The sequence below is a fragment of the Gekko japonicus genome, unplaced genomic scaffold (genome assembly GCF_001447785.1).
Source record: "Gekko japonicus isolate JY-2015 unplaced genomic scaffold, Gekko_japonicus_V1.1 scaffold1974, whole genome shotgun sequence".
Lineage (NCBI taxonomy): Eukaryota > Metazoa > Chordata > Lepidosauria > Squamata > Gekkonidae > Gekko > Gekko japonicus.
The window spans coordinates 113,066-132,540 of NW_015163147.1; the positions used below are offsets into that span (position 1 = coordinate 113,066).

At 40.4% G+C, this 19,475-nt stretch overlaps 1 protein-coding gene across 1 annotated transcript in view; it reads right to left on the reverse strand.

Moving 5' to 3' along the window:
- The window catches only part of DNAH1 (dynein, axonemal, heavy chain 1), a 204,482-nt gene that overhangs the window by 59,803 nt on the left and 125,204 nt on the right, over positions 1 to 19,475 (reverse strand). The window contains exons 39-49 of the mRNA XM_015407009.1: positions 18,233 to 18,352; positions 17,429 to 17,587; positions 17,089 to 17,193; positions 15,281 to 15,421; positions 13,583 to 13,743; positions 12,170 to 12,327; positions 11,895 to 12,068; positions 11,081 to 11,119; positions 5,315 to 5,493; positions 4,174 to 4,404; positions 843 to 1,039 (exon numbers count right to left, since the gene is read on the reverse strand). Of these exons, the coding sequence (XP_015262495.1) occupies positions 843 to 1,039; positions 4,174 to 4,404; positions 5,315 to 5,493; positions 11,081 to 11,119; positions 11,895 to 12,068; positions 12,170 to 12,327; positions 13,583 to 13,743; positions 15,281 to 15,421; positions 17,089 to 17,193; positions 17,429 to 17,587; positions 18,233 to 18,352 (1,664 nt within the window). The remainder of the gene's footprint in view (positions 1 to 842; positions 1,040 to 4,173; positions 4,405 to 5,314; positions 5,494 to 11,080; positions 11,120 to 11,894; positions 12,069 to 12,169; positions 12,328 to 13,582; positions 13,744 to 15,280; positions 15,422 to 17,088; positions 17,194 to 17,428; positions 17,588 to 18,232; positions 18,353 to 19,475) is intronic.

Consider the following 19,475-nt stretch of genomic DNA (forward strand, 5'->3'; position numbering starts at 1 on the left):
GCCTATCCTTCTTAGACCCACAAATATGCCTCTGACTCATTAAGAGATGCTCGTTGCTGTCTGAGAGGTGAGCAAAGCAATGGAACCACAGCTTGCAGCCTCGTGCTACCTGCAGGGTGTGGGAGTGGATTGGTCTGCTGCATAAGCCGACATGGCTGTAGTGGGCATGGGGAGCATTGCGCAGTGCCTTTAAAAACCCACTCCCCAGCTAGCTCACCCTCTCTTCAAGTCTTTAGCTTTTCCCACCCTTCCCTCCCTGTTTTGCAGTTTTAGTGTGACAGGTTGTTTTGGTTTGTTCAACACATTTTCCTATATTGTTCTGCTGTTTTATGCTATTTCATCGTCACAACTTGGGTGGTTTTTGGCATTGGGATGGATCCTTTGTTGGCGTGCTCACCTCCCCCATTCTGGGGACTCCCTTATGGGGGTAGAGCCACTCAAGCCGCATGCCCAGCTCAGGGGCTGCCAGCTGGCTTCCACCATTAGATGGCAAGGGGACCATGCAGAGGCCTGTGCCCACATGATCTCGGGTCTTGTCACTCCATGGTTTAATCCCCCAGCAGAAGGGCTGGGCAGGTGTTATCGGGCAGCAGGCAGGCTGCCCAGTGTTTGGATCTGTCTCCATGCTGTGACAATGCTCCTTTTGACTGTACTCTATAAAGCTGTGGTCATATATTTTATCCAAACATGGTTTTTGGGTTTTTTCTTCCACTCCATCACCCTCCTATCTTCCCTAGACCTGCAATGGACAATTAAGAATAAAGTTGCTTTAAATGCCCTGATTTTCCAAACAATCCCATCACAGCTTGCTAGTTCAAAGATTTCTGGAGCCCATATCTTACATGTGAGATGCCAACTTTGTGAGAGATTGCCTTCCGCTGCCACCAACACCCAAGAGAAGAGCATTGCCCAGTGCCTGGCGTAGAATACGAGTGATACGGCAAATATGCTCCATAGCATCCATGAAAAGCACTAGCTTCATCTTGGTGGTATTGATCTGATTGTACTCCTCCATATACTCTTCAATCACCTGTATGAGCTACAGCCAGAAAGAAAGAAAAGAAGAAAGCTACAAATCTGATTCCCAGGATGTTATCCAAGGAAAAGCCCCTCTACACATCCCAATAAACCCCGAGGGAAGGAGAGGTAGTGTAAAAAATAATGATTCAGGTGGGTAGCCATGTTGGTCTGAATCATCAGAACAAAGTTTGAGTCCAGTGGCTCCTCTAAGACCAACAAAGTTTTATTCAAGGTATAAATAAATCTTCGTTGGTCTTAAAGGTGCCACTGGACTCAAACTTTGTTCTGTAAAAAAGAATGTTCATGATGGAAAGAATGTCCACAGACCTTTGGTTTTGGATCTACTCCTTTGAGAAAAATTAAGGAGCAAACAGCCTGGTTTTAATCTGTCAACATAAATATTTAGGGGTGTACATTTGGATATACCCAAACTTAATACATACTAGAAAAATACCTTATTGATATTTTCAGGTATATTTCGGCATCCCAAAGATATATGGGTTTTTTTTGGAACACTGAAAAATAAATCCCAGATATATTTGGGATTTCTCGGGATGATCATGAGACAGCATTGCAGGCTCCTGGGGACTGGTTTTTTTTCTTTTTTCTTTCTGTGTTTTGAATTTTGGATGGACTTCCCTGCTGCTCTTGTCAGTTTCAAACTAGTCTTGTCAGTTTCAAGAGTCCTCCCCCTTTGCCAGCCTTCCTTTGTGTTCCCTTCCCATTTTCTTGCACAGAGCTTGTAAAATCCCTTCTCTCTTTGCTTGGATTTCTTGTGCCTCTATGCTTTGAGATTAATCCTTTTTAAGCTTTCAGTGCCACAGTGGCACCAGGTTCTGCTGGGCTTTCTGTACACTGAACTAGTTGTGCTGAGCTTGAAAAAATGTCCCCCCCCCCACCTTCAGTTTGTACTGCAAGGATTCTCTGGTTTGACACTAGTCCTCTTGCTTGCATTACCATAATGGCACTGGGTTCTGCTGGACATTCTGTAAACTGAATTGGTTGTACTGGGCTTCCAACCCCCACCCCGCTTGCTTGGATTTCTTGTGACTCTGCTTTTGAGATCAGTCCTTTAGGTTCTGTTAGGCATTCTGCACACTGTAACTGGTTGAGCTGGGCTTGCAACCCCTTCCCCTGCTTGGATTTCTTGTGACTGTGCTTTGAAATCAGACCTTTTAAGCTTGCAGTGTCACAGGGTCACTGTGACACTGGTTCTGCTGGGCATTCTGTAAACTGAACTGGTTGTGCTAGGCTTGAAAAAATGCCTCCCCTTCAGTTTGCACTGTGGGGATTCTCTGGTTTGACATTAGCCCTCTTTTGCTTGCATTGCAACAGTGTCACAGGCAATGCTCCCTCTAAGCTGTGGAGTCTTGTGAGTAAAAAATTCTACTTTGTGAGCTACTGGCATAAAAGTTGCGAGTGTCTTGGCCGCTTCATAAATTAGTTTGCTCTGGAGTCATCCTTCCTGAGCTAAGTAAAAAATATGTGAGCCAGAAGCTAAAAAACTGTGAGCGACCTCACACTAACTCAGCTTAGAGGGAACACTGGTCACAGGGTTCTGCTGACATTCTATACACGAAACTGGTTATGCTGGGCTTCCAACCCCCCCTTGCTTGGATTTCTTGTGACTCTGTGCTTTGAGATCACTCCTTTTAAGCTTGCATTGCCACAGTGGTACTGGTTCTTCAGGGCAGTGTGTACACTGCAACTGGCTGTGCTGTGCTTGAAACCCCCCCCCCTTCAGTTTCCAATGCAAAGGTTCTTTGGTTTGATTTTGGTTCTGTTTGGCTTGGCACATTGCCTTATGGTTCTGCTAGGATTGCCGAGCTCTGCAATGGTTCTGTTGAACTTGCTGTTTGTCAATGATTGCTACTTGCAGGCTTGGCTTTTTGCCCTGAAAGCAGCTTGCAGGTGTTCCCCTCCTTCATAGAAAATAATGGAGAACAGCTAAGGGCACTCTGTTCAAGGGCCCATTAAATTGGACCTTGTGGTCCAAGTGACTTGAAACTTAGGGGTTGATTTAAAAGACAGGCAGCAGCATCTCTGCTGCAATTTTGGTGCCTGTACCTCCAAAAACTTCCCTGGCCACCTGGAAACCTTTAAAAACAACTGTACCTTTCCCCACAGGGAATAATGGACCAAAAAAATAGTAAACACAGATCTGGGGGGGGGGGGGACCCAGAAGCAAAATACTGGTATGGAATTTGGAATGATTGAGAATACCAATATTTTTTTGGTTGAATATACTCGAACCCCCCCAAACCCCCGTTTTTTTGCACACCGCTATAAATGTTATACAAACAAAATCACCACCTTAATAGCTTTCACTGTGTAAATTTTAGCTGAGCCTTACAGAGCAATAAATTATATCAGGAAATCTGTTTGGCCACAGTATCGCATTATGGATTTGGTTAAATCATTTAATCTTTCAACCACAATTTATCTATCAGAGCAATGGGTCTGACAAACATCTGCCTAAAAGTTGGGTTAATTAATGGTTGTAATTCACTTAGTGATTTCGAAACAGACAGCCTGCTGTTATCGTTATTATCCTTGACTATGTGGCAGTGAATACAAAGTGCACTCCTCCTTATTAAAATCTTTATATTTTTACCCTTTGCTTAATTAACATTTCCTCAGTATGCACAGTATCTTACCAGTTGGGAGTTGTGGAAGAAGGGTAATTACTTGCAAAGGTCAGCTGTAAAGATTTTAATGGCATCCACTGCAGCACTACAAACATAAAACTAGTTTCCTTTTCTAGTTTATTGCATTTTCCATATCTAAGTGTTATGCTCAAGACAGAGGCTTGCATAGCAGATTCCCAACTGTTCTTTATGACTTGCCTGAAACACCAAAGGAAGCAGGGGGCATTCACAGAAAGCATCATCATCTGAATCTGCCCTGTCTTCTTCCATACAGGTCCATTTATCATTCCCAGCATGATTCTAGAGCTCAGTCTATTCTTCACCTTTCTGCACTGGAAATGTTAACTGCATCTAATGTAGGCATGGAATGTTAACCCCATGTAGTAAAGATAGTCTGGAAACTCACTGCAGGAAACCCTTTCCTTTTAATACCTGGACCGACGTTAAGATGAAAAACAAGGATAATTAAGGACAACAGGGTCACAAAAATGAAGACATGACGTACCTTTTCTTTGTTTTCAATCAGTTCATATAACTTCACATCAGCACCTGGCATCATAAAATCCCCATAAAGAAGAGGCTGGAAAGGAACAACTTCATCAAAGGTGATTTCCCATTCCAGCATCATGGTCTTCATCAAATCATCAAACCAAGTTCGGTCCTCCTCATTAACCAAGCGGTCACGGAAAACACGGCACGTCTCATGATACCACAGTCTCAGCAGGAGCAGTTTATCCTGGCAAAGAGATCCAGTGGTAGCCTTAAACATTATTGGTAGCCAAATGAACCTAAATAATATGGCTATCTACCATTTCTGGAGGTAAGAAAAAATGGGATTCCACATCTTTCCCCCTAAATCCTCATCATTTAAAACTAAAACCAGAGCTCGGTACAGGAGTTTAATTAACACAGAAACAGAAATACAAACTACAGTGTTGTCCCCCCTCCCCAAATGTTGTAATTCAAATGTTACCTCTTGTTCTGCTAAGTGAAAGGTGCATCCTCACTATATTTCTACATGTGCAAGGCATAACACAAAATATTTCTTCAAATACAATTCCAAATACAAATTAAACAAAGTGATGTGATCCATCTGTCATATGTTCCATTGATCCAGATGCACACTGTTATTACTATGTGTTGCACGGACTCTTGCTCTATATCTTTCACATGCAGAACTACATAAAGTACATTTTTCTTTCCACTCATGCATCACTGGATCCAGGCCACTGATTCTTCCTCCTTGGATACTGTCTTAACCCTGATACTGTAGGAACTTCCTTTTCCAAATCCATTCTCATATATTTGGAAATAACGTTTATAAAACACAAACCAGTTACTAAAAAGGGGGGGGGGATTAAGAAGTAGAATTTTGTGGCTGTATTCAGAAAAGTGATTCCATCGATAGTGCCACTAAAGGCAGGAAAAACTACCCACATATGCTACCCTGGAGACGTGGAGAATTCAGCTGCAATCCATAGGTAAAAACTGAAGACTTGTTGCTTGTATGGCATGCATCATATGAAAAGGAAGGATAACTACTTAGAGAGTTCTATGCAATTTCTATTTATTTTGACCCTGAACTGGCAAAGAAATGTCACCTGCAATCCCTAATCTATAGCAGATGCTGTAACGGGAGCCCTTACCATGATTTTGGCAGGTTCTGCCACAAGCATTCCCTGGAAAACTTTTGAGAGATCCCTCAGATTAAACGTATAATGAGACTTTGCTGGAGTGGGCAACAATTGAGATGTAACGGTTGAATATACTCGTATAGTAGCATCAACAAGTGGTTCATTCAGGTGCTCCACAGCAAGACATCCAGCTTAAGAAAACAGCAAAAAGAGGCTGATCAGCATTGTAGTGATAACTTTTCAGCGAAGACAGATCACATCGTAATGGGCAGGGTGGCTCAAGACATAATATTGTTGTCAATATGGATTTATCAGTAACTTAGTCTTACTTAAGATTCTAGACTTGCTGAATCTGTGGTTGTAATACGATTCTGGCTGCTGTGTACTTTGTTTTTACTTTATCAGTAACCCTAAATATATGAATTCTAAATCAAGAACTTTAACAACTGGCATATGCTGAACAGCAAATATTCTAGGATAGGTGAAAATCTTGGAAAATCCTTAAACTGAATCTTTAATGACCAAATTAAAAGGTTTTAAGGTTAATAAACAGAAGGCTAAGATGTTAACAAAAATAAATTTGATAAATAAAACAGGTTTTCAAATTGAAAATAAGATAAAATATTTGGGTATTACCTTGACAAATATGAATTGTATGTTATTTCAAAATAACTATGTTAAAACTTGGAGTGAAATTTAAAAAGATGTGTTGAGATGGGACAATGTTCAACTGTCACTTTTGGGGAGAATATCTGTGATTAAAATGAATGTTTTACCTATAATGTTATTTTTGTTTCACACAATTCCAGTTTTGATAACGGATGTACCATTTAAACAATTGCAAAAAGGTATATCCAGATTTATATGGCAATGGAAAAAAACCATATGTTAAATATAATATTTTACAAGATGCAAATGGAAGACGAGGATTGGGTCTACCTGATTTGAAATTGTATTTTGCTGCTTGTTGTTTAGTGTGGGTGAAGGAATGGATCTTGCTAAAAAATAAAAGATTATTAGAGTTAGAAGGACATGACTTGAGATTTGGATGGAATGACACTTGTGGTAAGATAAAGGTAAAGTTAATGCAGAATTTAATAATCATTATGTTAGACATGCCATTTTGAGAATATGGAATAAATATAAATCTAGAATTTGTCAAAAAATACCCCTATGATTATCACCACAAGAAGCTCATTTCAGAAGAGAAATGAAAGGTTTGAATAAATGGTTAACATATCAGGATACACTGGAATTAATCAAGAGAAAATTTGACAACAGAAGGATATAGCTGTCAATGGTTTTCGTATTTACAAATCTTAGAAAGATTTAAAGTAGATAAAAGATATTATGATTTTGAATAATCGAAGTCTGAATTCGAAACAGAACTATGTACAAATGACAAACATGTGATTGGTAAAATGTATAAACTCTTGTTGAAATTTGAGACAGAGGAAGAACAGGTGAAAGTATATATTTATTTATTAGATTTCTTCCCCGCCCTTCCCGCCATAGCAGGCTCAGAGCAGCTTACACAAACACTACGCAGCTAAAACAGAACTAAGTAAAATCATGACAAAATAAATATAAAACATTCCAAAGTGCTAGTGCTAAAAACAGTTCATATGCAGTGGCAGGCATGAACAGCATCCAGCAAGCAGTCAGTCAGTTCCCATCATTATCTGGATCAATGTTCCCTCTAAGCTATGGAGTCTTGTGAGCAAAAATTCTGCTTTGTGAGCTACTGGCATTAAAGTTGTGAGCGAGCAATTTGGGTACTGCATAAATTAGTTTGTTCTGGAGCCATCCTTCCTGAGCTAAGACAAAAATGTGTGAGCTGGAGGCTAAAAAAATGTGAGCTAACTCACACTAACTCAGCTTAGAGGGAACATTGGTCTGGGTTATAACAGCTGTTGATGTTGATATAGATGTTAATATTGGGGCCAGGGCCTTGGTTGTGTAATGCGGCTCCCTAGTCGAAGGCCTGGTGGAAGAGCTCCGTCTTGCAGGCCCTGTGGAACTGTAAAAGTTCCTGTAGGGCCCTGATGTCTTCCAGGAGCTCATTCCACCAGTGTGGAGCCGCCACTGAAAAGGCCCTGGCCCTCATCACAGCCAGCCTGGCTTCGCTAGGGCCTGGCAGGGCCATACGGTTTTGGGACCCTGTTCGTAAAGCTCTCTGGGGAACATGTGGGGAAAGGCGGTCCGTTGTATGATAGAATGGGCCAAAATGGGCCAAAGTATAATAAAATGGGCCAAATTTTTTGGATATGACATACAAATGGAACAATGGGAAAATCTATTGTTAAAAGGGATGAAATTTATATTGAGTTGTAGTATTAAAGATAATTTTTATAAGATGATTTCGGTATATGTCTCCGGAGAAACTGGATAAAATGTATAAAGGTACTTCTAGTTTATGCTGGAAACGTGAACAACATGAAGGAACATTTTAGCATATCCAGTAGACATGCAAGAAAGCATTTATTCTTTTCTTAGAGTCTTTTTCTTTAGAGTCTTTTCTTTTGGGACTAATAAGCAAACAGCTCGAAAGAAGGCATGTAACTTTGTTTTTATATATGACAACAGAAGCGAGACTACTTTTTGCACAGAAAAGGACGAGTCCAACATTGCCTACAATAAACGAATGTTTAGCGAAGATGCTGGAACACACAACGATGGCTTAGCTTACTTCATTGATCAGAGAAAAGACAATTAGCTCATTTATTTATTTTTATTTATTCAGACTTTAAATGTATGGATCACCCAATCCCTGAATACACAGAGCTCTGGGCAATGTACAACAGAAGTTAAAAACAGCAAACATAACATTATTAAAATTAATAAATAAGTCATTCCTTACATTCTTAAAATAATCTCCAGATTGTGCCACTATTTTGATCTTAAAACCATTCTAGACTGTGTTGCTGCCTCGCGGGCAAGGTAAGGAGGAGGCCGAAATGAAAAAAGATGTAAGAAAAGTGGAGGGTGCCAGCCACGATGGAAACCGTTGCTGTCCTCAAACAAAAGCCTGGCACAACACCTTACAGGCCCTGAGGGATTGCATTAAGTTCTGCAGGGCTCTGGTGGTGTTTGGCCGAAAAAGTCCTTGCTCTGGTCAAGGACAGCCAGATATCTTTGGAGCCAGAGATTACCAGTAGATTGTTCTCAGCAGAGCATAATGCTATCCTGGGGACATACCAGAGGAGGCAGTCCCAAAGATATGCAGGTCCCAGACTGCTCAAGGCCTTTAAGGTCAACATCAAAACCTTAAACCTGACTCGGTACTCCACTGGGAGCTGATGTAGCTGGTGCAGCACAGGTTGTATATGTGCAGTCCTTGGTGTTCCTGTTAGGACTCGCACCACTGCATTCTGGATCAGTTGGAGCTTCCAGTCTCAAGGGCAGGCCAGTGTAGAGTGAGTTACAGTAGTCTAGCCTGGAGGTGACCATTGCATGGATCACTGTGGCTAGGTCAGAGCACAACAAGAAAGGGGCTAACTGGAGCTCCTAGCATAGGTGAAGGAACGACAGCCTGGCAATATTCGTGATCTGGGCCTCCATAGTTAAGGAGGCCTTCAGGACAATGCCTTCCAAAACCCTGATGGATTGTGCTGGTATTAATGGTGCCCCATCAAGAGTGGGAAGTCTATGTCCCAACCCTGAAGCTCCCCCCCCAGCCACAGAATGCCCATCTTCATTTGATTCAGTGTCAGCCTACTCTTTTTTAACCATCCCACTACGGCCTCCAAACCTGTGGCCTTGACTACTGAGTTTACTTAGGAGTCTTTGATGAGGAACTTTATCAAAAGCTTTTGGGAAGTCTAGGTAAACAACATCTGTTGGGTCACTCTTGTTGACATGTTTGTTCATCCCCTCAAAGAGACAAGATCTTCCATTACAGAATCCATGCTGATTCTTCCTCAATAGATTTTGTTCATCAATGTGCCTATTGATTCTGTCTTTAATAATGGACTCCACCAACTTAACTGATATTGACATTAGACTGACCAGCCTGTAATTTCCCAGATCTCTTCTGGAACCTTTTTTAAAGATGGGGGTTACACTAACTACCTTCCAGTCCTCAGGAATGGAGGCAGATTTTAATGAAAGATTGCGTATTTTTATCAGGAGATCCACGAGTTCATATTTGAGTTCTTTCTGAACTCTTGAATGTATGCCATCTGGGCCTGGGTTTTAGCCACTGTGGGACACAGGGTGTTGGACTGGATGGGCCATTGGCCTGATCCAACATGGCGTCTCTTATGTTCTTATATTACAAATGCCTGGTTTTTCCTACTATATCATTCAAATAATTATTACCTTTTAACAAACATTAATTCCATAATCCAGATAAGTAGCAAATAGCAGTGTCTAGTGGCATCTTAAAGACTGAAGAATTTATTGTGGCATAAGCTTTTGCGAGCCAGAGCCCTCTTTCAGACATTACACAAAGTGGATTCTGCCTCTCAGAACCTACTGCCACTATGTTAGTCTTTAAAGTGGCAGAAGACTGCTTGTTATTAGATCATATATCAGGCCACACAATTATGGTTGCTAAACACTGAGAAAAGTATGTGATTTTTCAACCCCTCTCAAGTGTCACTAAAGAATGGCAGCTCTAAGTATTTCATTTATTGTGAGAAAATGACAAAGTGACAATATTAATTTTACATTAATTAATCTAGTAAACTAGTTAGGCAAAGTGTGAGTTGTGATCATTTAGCTGACAAAAATGCCTGAGGGAATTTTAACTAGAAAGGTAAATGGGCTGTCAACTACTGAGGAGTATCACTTAAAGGTAATCCCTGACTTCAATGGAAATACATTTTAGCCTATTGAGAAATAAAACTTAGCCTAAAAAGAAGGTTCCAGAAGAAGTTATTTGAATAATTAGCTTTAGACAGATAAAAATAATGTTCTTTATTATCGGAAAGAGGGAACCCTTTTTGATCCTACTTAAACCACTGTTAAGCCAATGGGTTGTACAGTTTTTGTAATTATATGCCATTGACACAATTTCATTAGGGCAGTTCCACACTTTATAGGGCAAATGTATTTCTTTGATGCATATTGGCAATACACTATTTTTTCCACAGCACACCTCAAGTGAGGATGACAGACAGACAGATAGATAGGGCTTTTTTTCTGGTGGAAAGCGCCAGAATGGAGTTCTGGAACCTCTTCAACAAAATTCTTTTAAAAATGTTTAAAGTTCATGAGTTTTCAGTATACAGATTGAAAACTTCATTTTCCTCTTGAGAGTTCTGGCACCTCTTTTGTTTTTTTTTAAAGCCCAGTATGGGTGTGCGCGCGCGCGCATAGACAATGGCCCCATTAGGATTTCCCAGGTGAGTGAATATGATGTTTAAACATGTATGTATACACATGCATAGTGTCCACATTGCACACATTTCCTGCATGAAATATCAATGTGACACTTATTTATTTATTAGTTATATTTATATCCTGCCCTCCCTGCAGACGGGCTCAGGGCGGTTCACATTTGCTGGCGTAATATAGCCGGTTAGCATTGGCACATGCACAGCCAAAGTAAAGTGTGGAGTTGCAATAGGTACGCCAAACTTGGCATTCATGTAACTTTATCCTTCATTATATCATGACTTTGAAAATGACAAAGTAGTGGCATGTGATACTGAGACAAAGACCTTTTTTCTGCAGTATTCTGTCCAAATGTTATAGCACCTTCACACAAATTACCCTTACTTCGATCCATGCTTTACATAGACAATTAACATGTGCTAAAGTTTCTTTACTTACGAACTGGATCTCTGTAACTCGTTTCTCCTAGTTTACCAGCTACGAAAAAACCAAAAATACAAAGATGTTGGCAAAGCATTGGTTTATTTATCAGTTAAAACACACACACAGGAAATTGAGATTTCCCTTCCAATGGGATAAACATGGGGGCAGATCTCTCTCTCTCTTACTTTAAGGATCAAATGCTTGATTGGTACCACAGGTCAGTCCTAGTGCAACTGTAGTATTATATTTAGAAGAGAAACTGGACCTCATATCTGAATGTAGTATGACGACTAGGGGTGTGCAAAAAAAATCAGTTTTTATCCGATTTGGGTTTATTGGACCTGGAAAATATCAGTATTCCTGAATACCAGTATCAGTATTGTACTGGTATTTGGGTACATATTTGGGAAACCATCCCCATAGGGTACAATGGAGAATTCCACTCGCCAAGTTGTGCCACAGTGGCAGCACAACCGTGGTCTCTTTAAATGCCTTCTAGCCACTTTTATTTTTTTAATATCAGCTTTTATTCAGGCATGGCTATTTCAGTAGCCAAATCAGATTGTCCAATCTGTATGTGGCTGAATAAATACCTGAAAAATACCGAAATACTGACTGCACACCCCTAACGATTACCTAATTCAAAATGCTTTGGATCTTAGTATGCCAAGCTAAACAGCTAATTTCTTGTTACAGATATGACTCAGGATAGCTTATTGCCTCAATATAATTCTTTTTGAATTTACTCTGTTAACTGAGTAGGATTTGGCCCAAATCAAGTAAAGTAATAATGACACAACAAAAAGACTCTGACAATCTTACATCTTACCCATCCAGCTGCCTAGAATGGTGGAGAAGATTTTCTTCTTGCTGCTGTCCTCCATCTCGGTGAATGAAAGATAGTTGAAATGCCGTGTTAGACGTGGGGTGATGGCATTTCGTCCTCCACCAGGTGGTCCCATGGCACAGACAAAATTAATATCCACCAATTTTTTAAAGGTACCTGAGAAAACATTACAGAGAAGAATGATGGAATGTATCGATACCACATCATGAAAGAAAATCGGTAATGTAAAGAAGTTACGCAAAGAACTTATATCATACCAATTTGTTTCCTGTCATACCAGCCATGGTGATCCATCCATTGCCGAAGAAGCTCAATGGGTGGCTGGGCACCATAGGTCTCTAGTGCTGGCATGTTCAAGTCATCTATGAAAAATATGAAGTACCTGCCAAGTGGAGGGCCAAAGACTCCCTTACGCCTGTAGACAGCAAGACAAGTTTAAAATGTCTGGGTAGAACACATGGTGAAAATACTTCCTTCTTGATACTTAAGCACAATCTAAAAGCCCTACTGCATAAATGTGCAAGGAGCCATGAACCTTAGTAAAGTTCTGTAGCTCTCCTGTTCACTCCTTTATAAAGCAGAGAAACATGCTGTGGGAGCCTTGGGTATATTACCCAAGTGTTCCAAGGAGCAAACTCTGTCTCCAGAAATACCAATGTCCTGTGGCTGTGATACTTATAAACAAAATTTTGCCTGATAAACCTTTCCCTGAATCTATGTGAAATTCACTGGCATTAATGGACAATGCTTTTATATCTCTCAGGAAGAGTATGATGTTCAGTGCTGCAGTATTACCTGCAAGAAATTCAACAGAGTTAACAATACACTTACAAAAATATTTCACCTGTTTGATGGTAATTGCAAATGTGGCTCTCCAGAAGCTGTAGTGAATACTACTGGGTTAGAGTGCTGGACTAGGGCTGGGAAGACCCAGGTTCAAATTCTAGCTCAACCACTAAATTCATTGTGTGACCTGTCACTCTCAGACTAATCTACCACGCAGCACTGTTGTGAGGATAAACAAGGCAGGGGAGGGGGAGATCATGTAAGCCATCCTGAGCACTTTGATGCGAGTGTGGGATAAAAATCTAACAAATCAATGAAACTAATTATTCCATGTCCTGTCATAATCTGCAGGATTGTCCAAAAATGCCTGTTTTATGTTTCCCACCCATGCAATGAGATACAAATGCAAGAGCATGTAGAGAGGCATTCCTTATGGCTGTCCCTAAGCTACAGAATTTCCTTCTTCTGGATACTCCCCAAGGCCCAGCACCTGAAGATCTTCCAGAACACTTCTTAATTTAGGCTAGATTTTGGGAGTCCTGAACAAGTAAAAAAGTGAGATAGTGAAATGTGAACAGTCAGTAGGCTTTCAAATTTGATTTCAACTGGTTGCTTTACACATATGTTTCAATATGTGTTTAACTACCCTAAGCCTTTGACGGGAGAGGGTACTAATCCAATCTTATCAAACATTAAAATATAAGGGAAGGGTAAAAAACCTTAGCTATTTCTTAATCTTTTGAGCTTTATTTTAAGTTGTTAACCTTGTTATACGTCAAAAAAGTATAAATTTGGACAGGTGACTCATAAATGCTAAAAATTATAAAATGAATATGAACAAGGTCAACGTTATCAAGAGTAGAAAAATCCCCAAAGAGTTTTGCCTTTTATCCAGCTTGCTGTCAATGAGGTCTTGAGTTTGGTTGGCTGAGGTTCGAGCAGAAAACACTAGAAAGTGGCTGATAAATTCTAGCGGCAAGTTCTTCAGCAGCTTATCTTCAATAGTGAGTGTCTTCCCAGTACCAGTGGGACCAACGCAAAGAACCTATAAGTGTAAAAGAAAGCTGTCACCACAGGGAGGATTTGCAGTATAACCTCATGTTCATATTTCCAACTGCTCACCCACTATGCTTTTTGACAGTTCACTAGAACTGTACCAACTGGACTCTACCAACTGAGACACTGAGATATCTTTGTTAATTAGCATGATAAAGCTAAAAACATCTTTCAAGTAGAAAAAGTGAACCAAAAATGAATTCTGATGTAGTCATGTTTGCCTTTTGTAAGAAAAATAAAGCAGTCTGGGGACATTGTAACTATATTTTCTAGCATAAGCTACCAGGACTAAAGCCCACTTCATCAGATGCCTGGGATCACATGAAGCTGAGTCAGACCATTGATATATTGAAGTCAGTATTGTCTAGTCTGACAACAGCTCTCTAGAGGCTCAGATCACAGTCACCTATTAACACTTTTAGCTGGGGACAATGGGGGTTGAAGCAGGGACTTTTTGCAGGCAAATCAGATGGCTTCTCATGGACTCACAGCCCCTCTCCATGTATGTCCTGGTCCTCACTAGGTAAATATATATATATATATATATATATATGAATAAGGTTATGGGGGGAAATGTAAACCGCAGGGTTCCCAAACACACTGAGGCAATTGTATTATCATAACCCCAACTACATCTTCTTGGGGTCATCCTCTTTGTCATTCTCCAGTGTGATATATGCCACCATGTGTCAAGCAATGCCCTTCTGTACTCTATATATGAACAACAGGTCAGTCACTATTCAAAAGAACAAATGGGCACAAATCTGATATTAACAATGGCGCTGTTCAGAAATCAGTGGGAGAACACTGCCAGCTCTTAGGACATTATACTGCTGACTTAAAGACACCATTATCCAGCAATAGTTCTTCAAAGGGAGACTCCAGAGTGAAACTGCTGAATTAGAATGATCAGGGAGTCTGACACCATGTCCCAGGCACTTACAAAGAAAAGGCCTGGGTGTTTCCTCAGCCATTACAGGTTAAACAGTTCAGTAAAACTACATTAACGTGTTTTATGTTATTGTTTTAAATATTTTATACATTTGCATTTTAAACACTGTTTTACGTTTGCTGCCTTGGGGACTCTGATTAGGGCTGAAAGCAGCATAAAAATGTTTTCAATAAATAAACTAAAACTAGAGAAATTACATTGTCATAAATTACTGCTACTGTGAAAAGCCTATGTAGTTTCTTGTTATGTCTGCATTTTATGGCCTATTGACCCTGCTGTTTGCAACTTTTTGTGTGTGTGTGTGTGAGAGAGAGAGAGAGAGAACAAACAAACAAACAAACACAGTACACACATTTGACAGCAGGGCTCTTGTCCGCAAAAGTTTATGCTAAAAACAAACATTAGTCTTCAAGGTGCCACTAGACTCCTGTTTATTTTTACCAAGAAAAGCAGAGGCAGATACAGGAAATTTCTACTCTTGATACTTGAGTAAAGTACTGATGATGGCTTGATTAAGCAGCAGACATTTTGCATTGCTACAAGACTTGCCCCACTTGAGATTCAGGACACGTACTGGCTTATGGTTAGTGAGTAACATTTCCAACAGGTATGCCATCTGGATAGTGTTCATTGTGGGGACGATAATGTCACAAAAGCTGGTGTCAGGCACCAAGGTAAATTCCACAGAGGAGTCCATCCAGCTCACCCATCCCACCTAAGAGACAGAGAGATATTGATGGGACTGACAGATAAAAGCTCTTTTAGAGCAATAAGCACAGAATTTTATACAACTTACAATTTGTAACCTAAAAGTACAGAAGGTCTGCAAAGAACCTGAAGCCTACAATCTTCTGAACAAGTTACAGTGGTATCATTCCGCTGAAGTCAACTGTACTCCTATCCTCAATCAAAATTTAGTTGTAACTAAGCATCACTGAAATTAATAGAACAAGATAGAAATGACCTGTTATTTTATCTGGAACACAACCATGGGTCTTCAGATGGAATCAGGAATTTATGCCTTGTCTGTTTCTCTCCTGTCACTATAACAAGATCCAGAGTAGGACTAGCTGTTTAATTTATACTGAAAGTTTCTGGCCGGCCAGTGTCCTAGAGGGCCACCAGCAGACAGGAGCAAGCAGATTTAAGACTCTGTAGACTCTGCCAGTGCTGCAAGGACCACTCAGTTCAGACCTGACCAGCAGTACCCAAGATGGGTATCGGTTCACTTGCTGCCTCCTCCTGCACTGTTGTCATCTGGGAGTGATGCAGGAGGAGGCAATGGCACCCATTGTGGGTGCAGCTGGCCAGGTCTGAGCAGCACTCACCCACAGTATTCACCGCAAGGACCATTCCACCAGGTTTGCCTCTGGGCCATTGTACCTTCTCAGTCCGCCCCAACAGAATCAACTTTGTGAGTATATGATGACCCACTTGTTGATTTTTTTACATGTTCTATGCTTTTCCTTTTCTAGGACTTCCTCAGAGTATTGCCAGCCAGACCACCTGTTTTTGTTTGGTGTGCTATCCTTGGGGAAGCCCATATAAAACCTTTCCACATTTTTGTATAGTTGATTATTTCTTAAGGGACATCTAAATATCTTTTCTCCAAGGTAGTGTTTCTAGAGCACAAAAGTCAAAACAGCAATGTTTTATTACCCACCCCATTTGTAATACTTGTCCAGATTAATTTTTTTACTCTTAGTATTTGTATAGCACTTGTCCTTTGTGCTCAAAGTGCTTCATATACATTATCACAGTGATTATTACAATAACTGTGTACAGTTGATATTATAATCTCCACATTAAAGACTGGGAGACACTAGTTTGCCTAAGGTTATCCTCTTACCACAATGCAATTGGCTCTTTCCAAAGAGTTCTGAACTGGGTTCCTCCCCATTCATAATTCTTGCTCAGCCATTTTATTATATTATACGAGCTCATATAATCTTGAAAAAAACCAAGGCAAATATGAGCTCAGCTATACTCTTTCTCTCGCAGAAAAGCTCTAATACTTTGTAACTCTTTTCCCTACAAAATTCCCTAAGAAATTATTTAGCATTTTGAAGGCTGAGCACCTTGGATCCACCACAGTATTTCCATGTACAGAAGGACTCTTCCTGTAGTGAGCTAATTTCTCACTTCCCCGCTTCCACAGGGGGGCATTTTGGGTTTCAGGGAGTGGGAAGGTAAGAAACATGTGCTCCATGGGTGGAAATCCTGGTCAGACAGAGATGTTTGTGTGGTATGCTGTTTTAAGTTCTTTAGTTATTTTGTTTGTTTTGTGCAAACCCCCCCCCCCATTTCTAATGATAGGCAGAAATATTAAGCACTTGGAATCCGGTCCAAGTCCAGAGCAAAGAGACCGAAAATCTCCTTTACCTCATTAACAACATCTTCATCCTCCTCTTCCTCAATATTGCTAATACCAGCATCATCCAGTTGATAGTCATAGACTAACCCCTCATCTGGGAAGAGTAAACCAATCTGTGGGAAGGAAAAGCAGACTGTGAGTACCACAGTTCTCCTGAACAGTTTTTCCAAGGCTAACACAAAGAATATGTAATATGGACATGAAATGGGAGTGATGGGGTTCCATCTGGTTTATGTTCCCCAAATCTCCCGGAATAACAGTTTTTAGTGCAGTCACACATGTTCTAGAAATGCAGCAGCCATATTACTGCTATTGGGAAGAGATGCAATCCCATTTCCATCTGCTCACCTCTTTGGCTGACATGGTTGCCTTTAACCAAGTGCTGAAGACTACTCGGCTTTGGGCATCCCCAGTTGCACCCACACTCCAAATCAAGGCAAATATGAACCAAGGTTCAATAAGCTCACCGATACGGGCTATCTTCTCTGGGGGCATTCTTTTCATTCCCTGAAAATTCATTTTAAAGTTTTTCTAAAACCAGTAATGTCTTCATTAATGACAACAGAGAGAACACAAAATCAAAGTTTGTAAGCAGCTTAATTCTATCTCTTTGTTATTTCAGTATCTCTTTAACAATAAATGCTAAATTTATCTCAGTGTTTTGGAATTTCTGTTGTGCTCAGGTGAATTAACTCCCCACGGGATAAAGCATAATCCTCTTGTACTGGTTAGGGTGTCAGGCTAGGATCTAAAAGACCCAGATTCAAATCCCTACTCTGTCACAAAGATTGTGTATGACAGTTACTCTAACCTAACTCACAGGGTTATTATAAAAATAAAATGTAGGAGGGGAGAATGGTGTACACTGTACCAAGCTCTTTGGAAGAAAGTCAGCATAAAAATATATGAAATAAATAAATATATTTTATACACAGAATCATAGTTCTGTAGCTACTAAGTAAAAAGGATGAATCCTAGTGTATGTAGCTACTAAGTAAAGAGGATGAATCCTAGTGTAATTGCCCACAATTTCACTTGAATTGCCTGTAAGGCAGTGAATTTTCTGTCACATTTATCTGTTCTACTGGGATGACTGCCCAATTCAGTTCACCTCTCCAGGTTCTTGAACATCAACATCTACAAAAGTCATACCTCAACAGGAATGAAGGGTTGAAAGAAACAGTCCAATAATTTGAGGAGACTCATTGTTAAGTTAAAGTCTGTGGAGGCAATTGTCTCTTTCACTGATTTCCGCACAAATATGATGGATTCCTGTATGGATTGGGAAGATACAACACAGATCCAGAGTTAACTTTCCAGATTTATTTGTAGCCTTGGTGTTGTCTTCCCCTTTCCTCACAACAACTAACACTGGACTTAGCTGCTGGAATCCCTGGCATGTCAAGGAATGATCTGAACACTCTTCACTGCAACCAAAGAATGTACATCATTGTAGAAAGAGAAACACAGCCATTGACAGAATTGCTCAATGAACCTGTTCCTGCCTTTTTTTATCAATGGTCTTCAATCTTTCCAGAACCAGGGCCCACTTTTAATACCCAGGTAGAAGTATGGGTCCCTCTGAAATGCAAGTCAGGCTGAAAGGTCCCTGAACTGCTCCAGGCTGATACTGTAGGGGCTACCCATCACAGACTTGGTGGTCGGCACCCACAACAAGTGTTGGTATATCCATTACATCTTCCTGCACTGCTGCCAAAGGGTGAACTGATACCCATCTTAGGCACCACTGGCCAGCACTGAACTAAATAGTCCCTGCAGCACTGATTGGGCCATTGGGGAATACATCTGCTTGCTCCTGTGTTTCAGTGGCTCTGTAGGTTAAATGGCCAGTCTACCTTGGCTAGCAAGTCATTCCACAAAGTAACAAAAGAAACTGGCTACCCTATTGGAGCTTACAAGACAGCTGGTCAGACTTCATAACTACTTTCTTAGATAGTCCCCTCTCTGTTAACACAATAAACAGTGATGCAGGTGGTTGTTTTCAGACAGAACCTGCTAGCTTCTGTGTATTCAAGCATTATAATGACTGTCAAAGGGTATTCTTGATATAGACAAGGCTCAGTATCATGCTGCAGAGCAGTAAAGACTAACTACTTTCATGGGAGCTTGAAATCAATACTGAGTCTCTCTCCTATAATTTATATTGTTAATGCATTAGATAGAGACATACATGGAAGAGAAAGTCAATGACAGGTATTTATAATGCAACTGAGCATTCTGGCCACAAGCAGGTATTATAGTTTTATCTGTGAAAATACCTATATAAATTTACCTCCATAGATATACAGTTGTCAAAATGTCATAGCATTTTGTACAGGAATACTCTTATTACTTCTGGAAGCAAAAGACACAGGGCTCAAGAACTTTCCTGCTG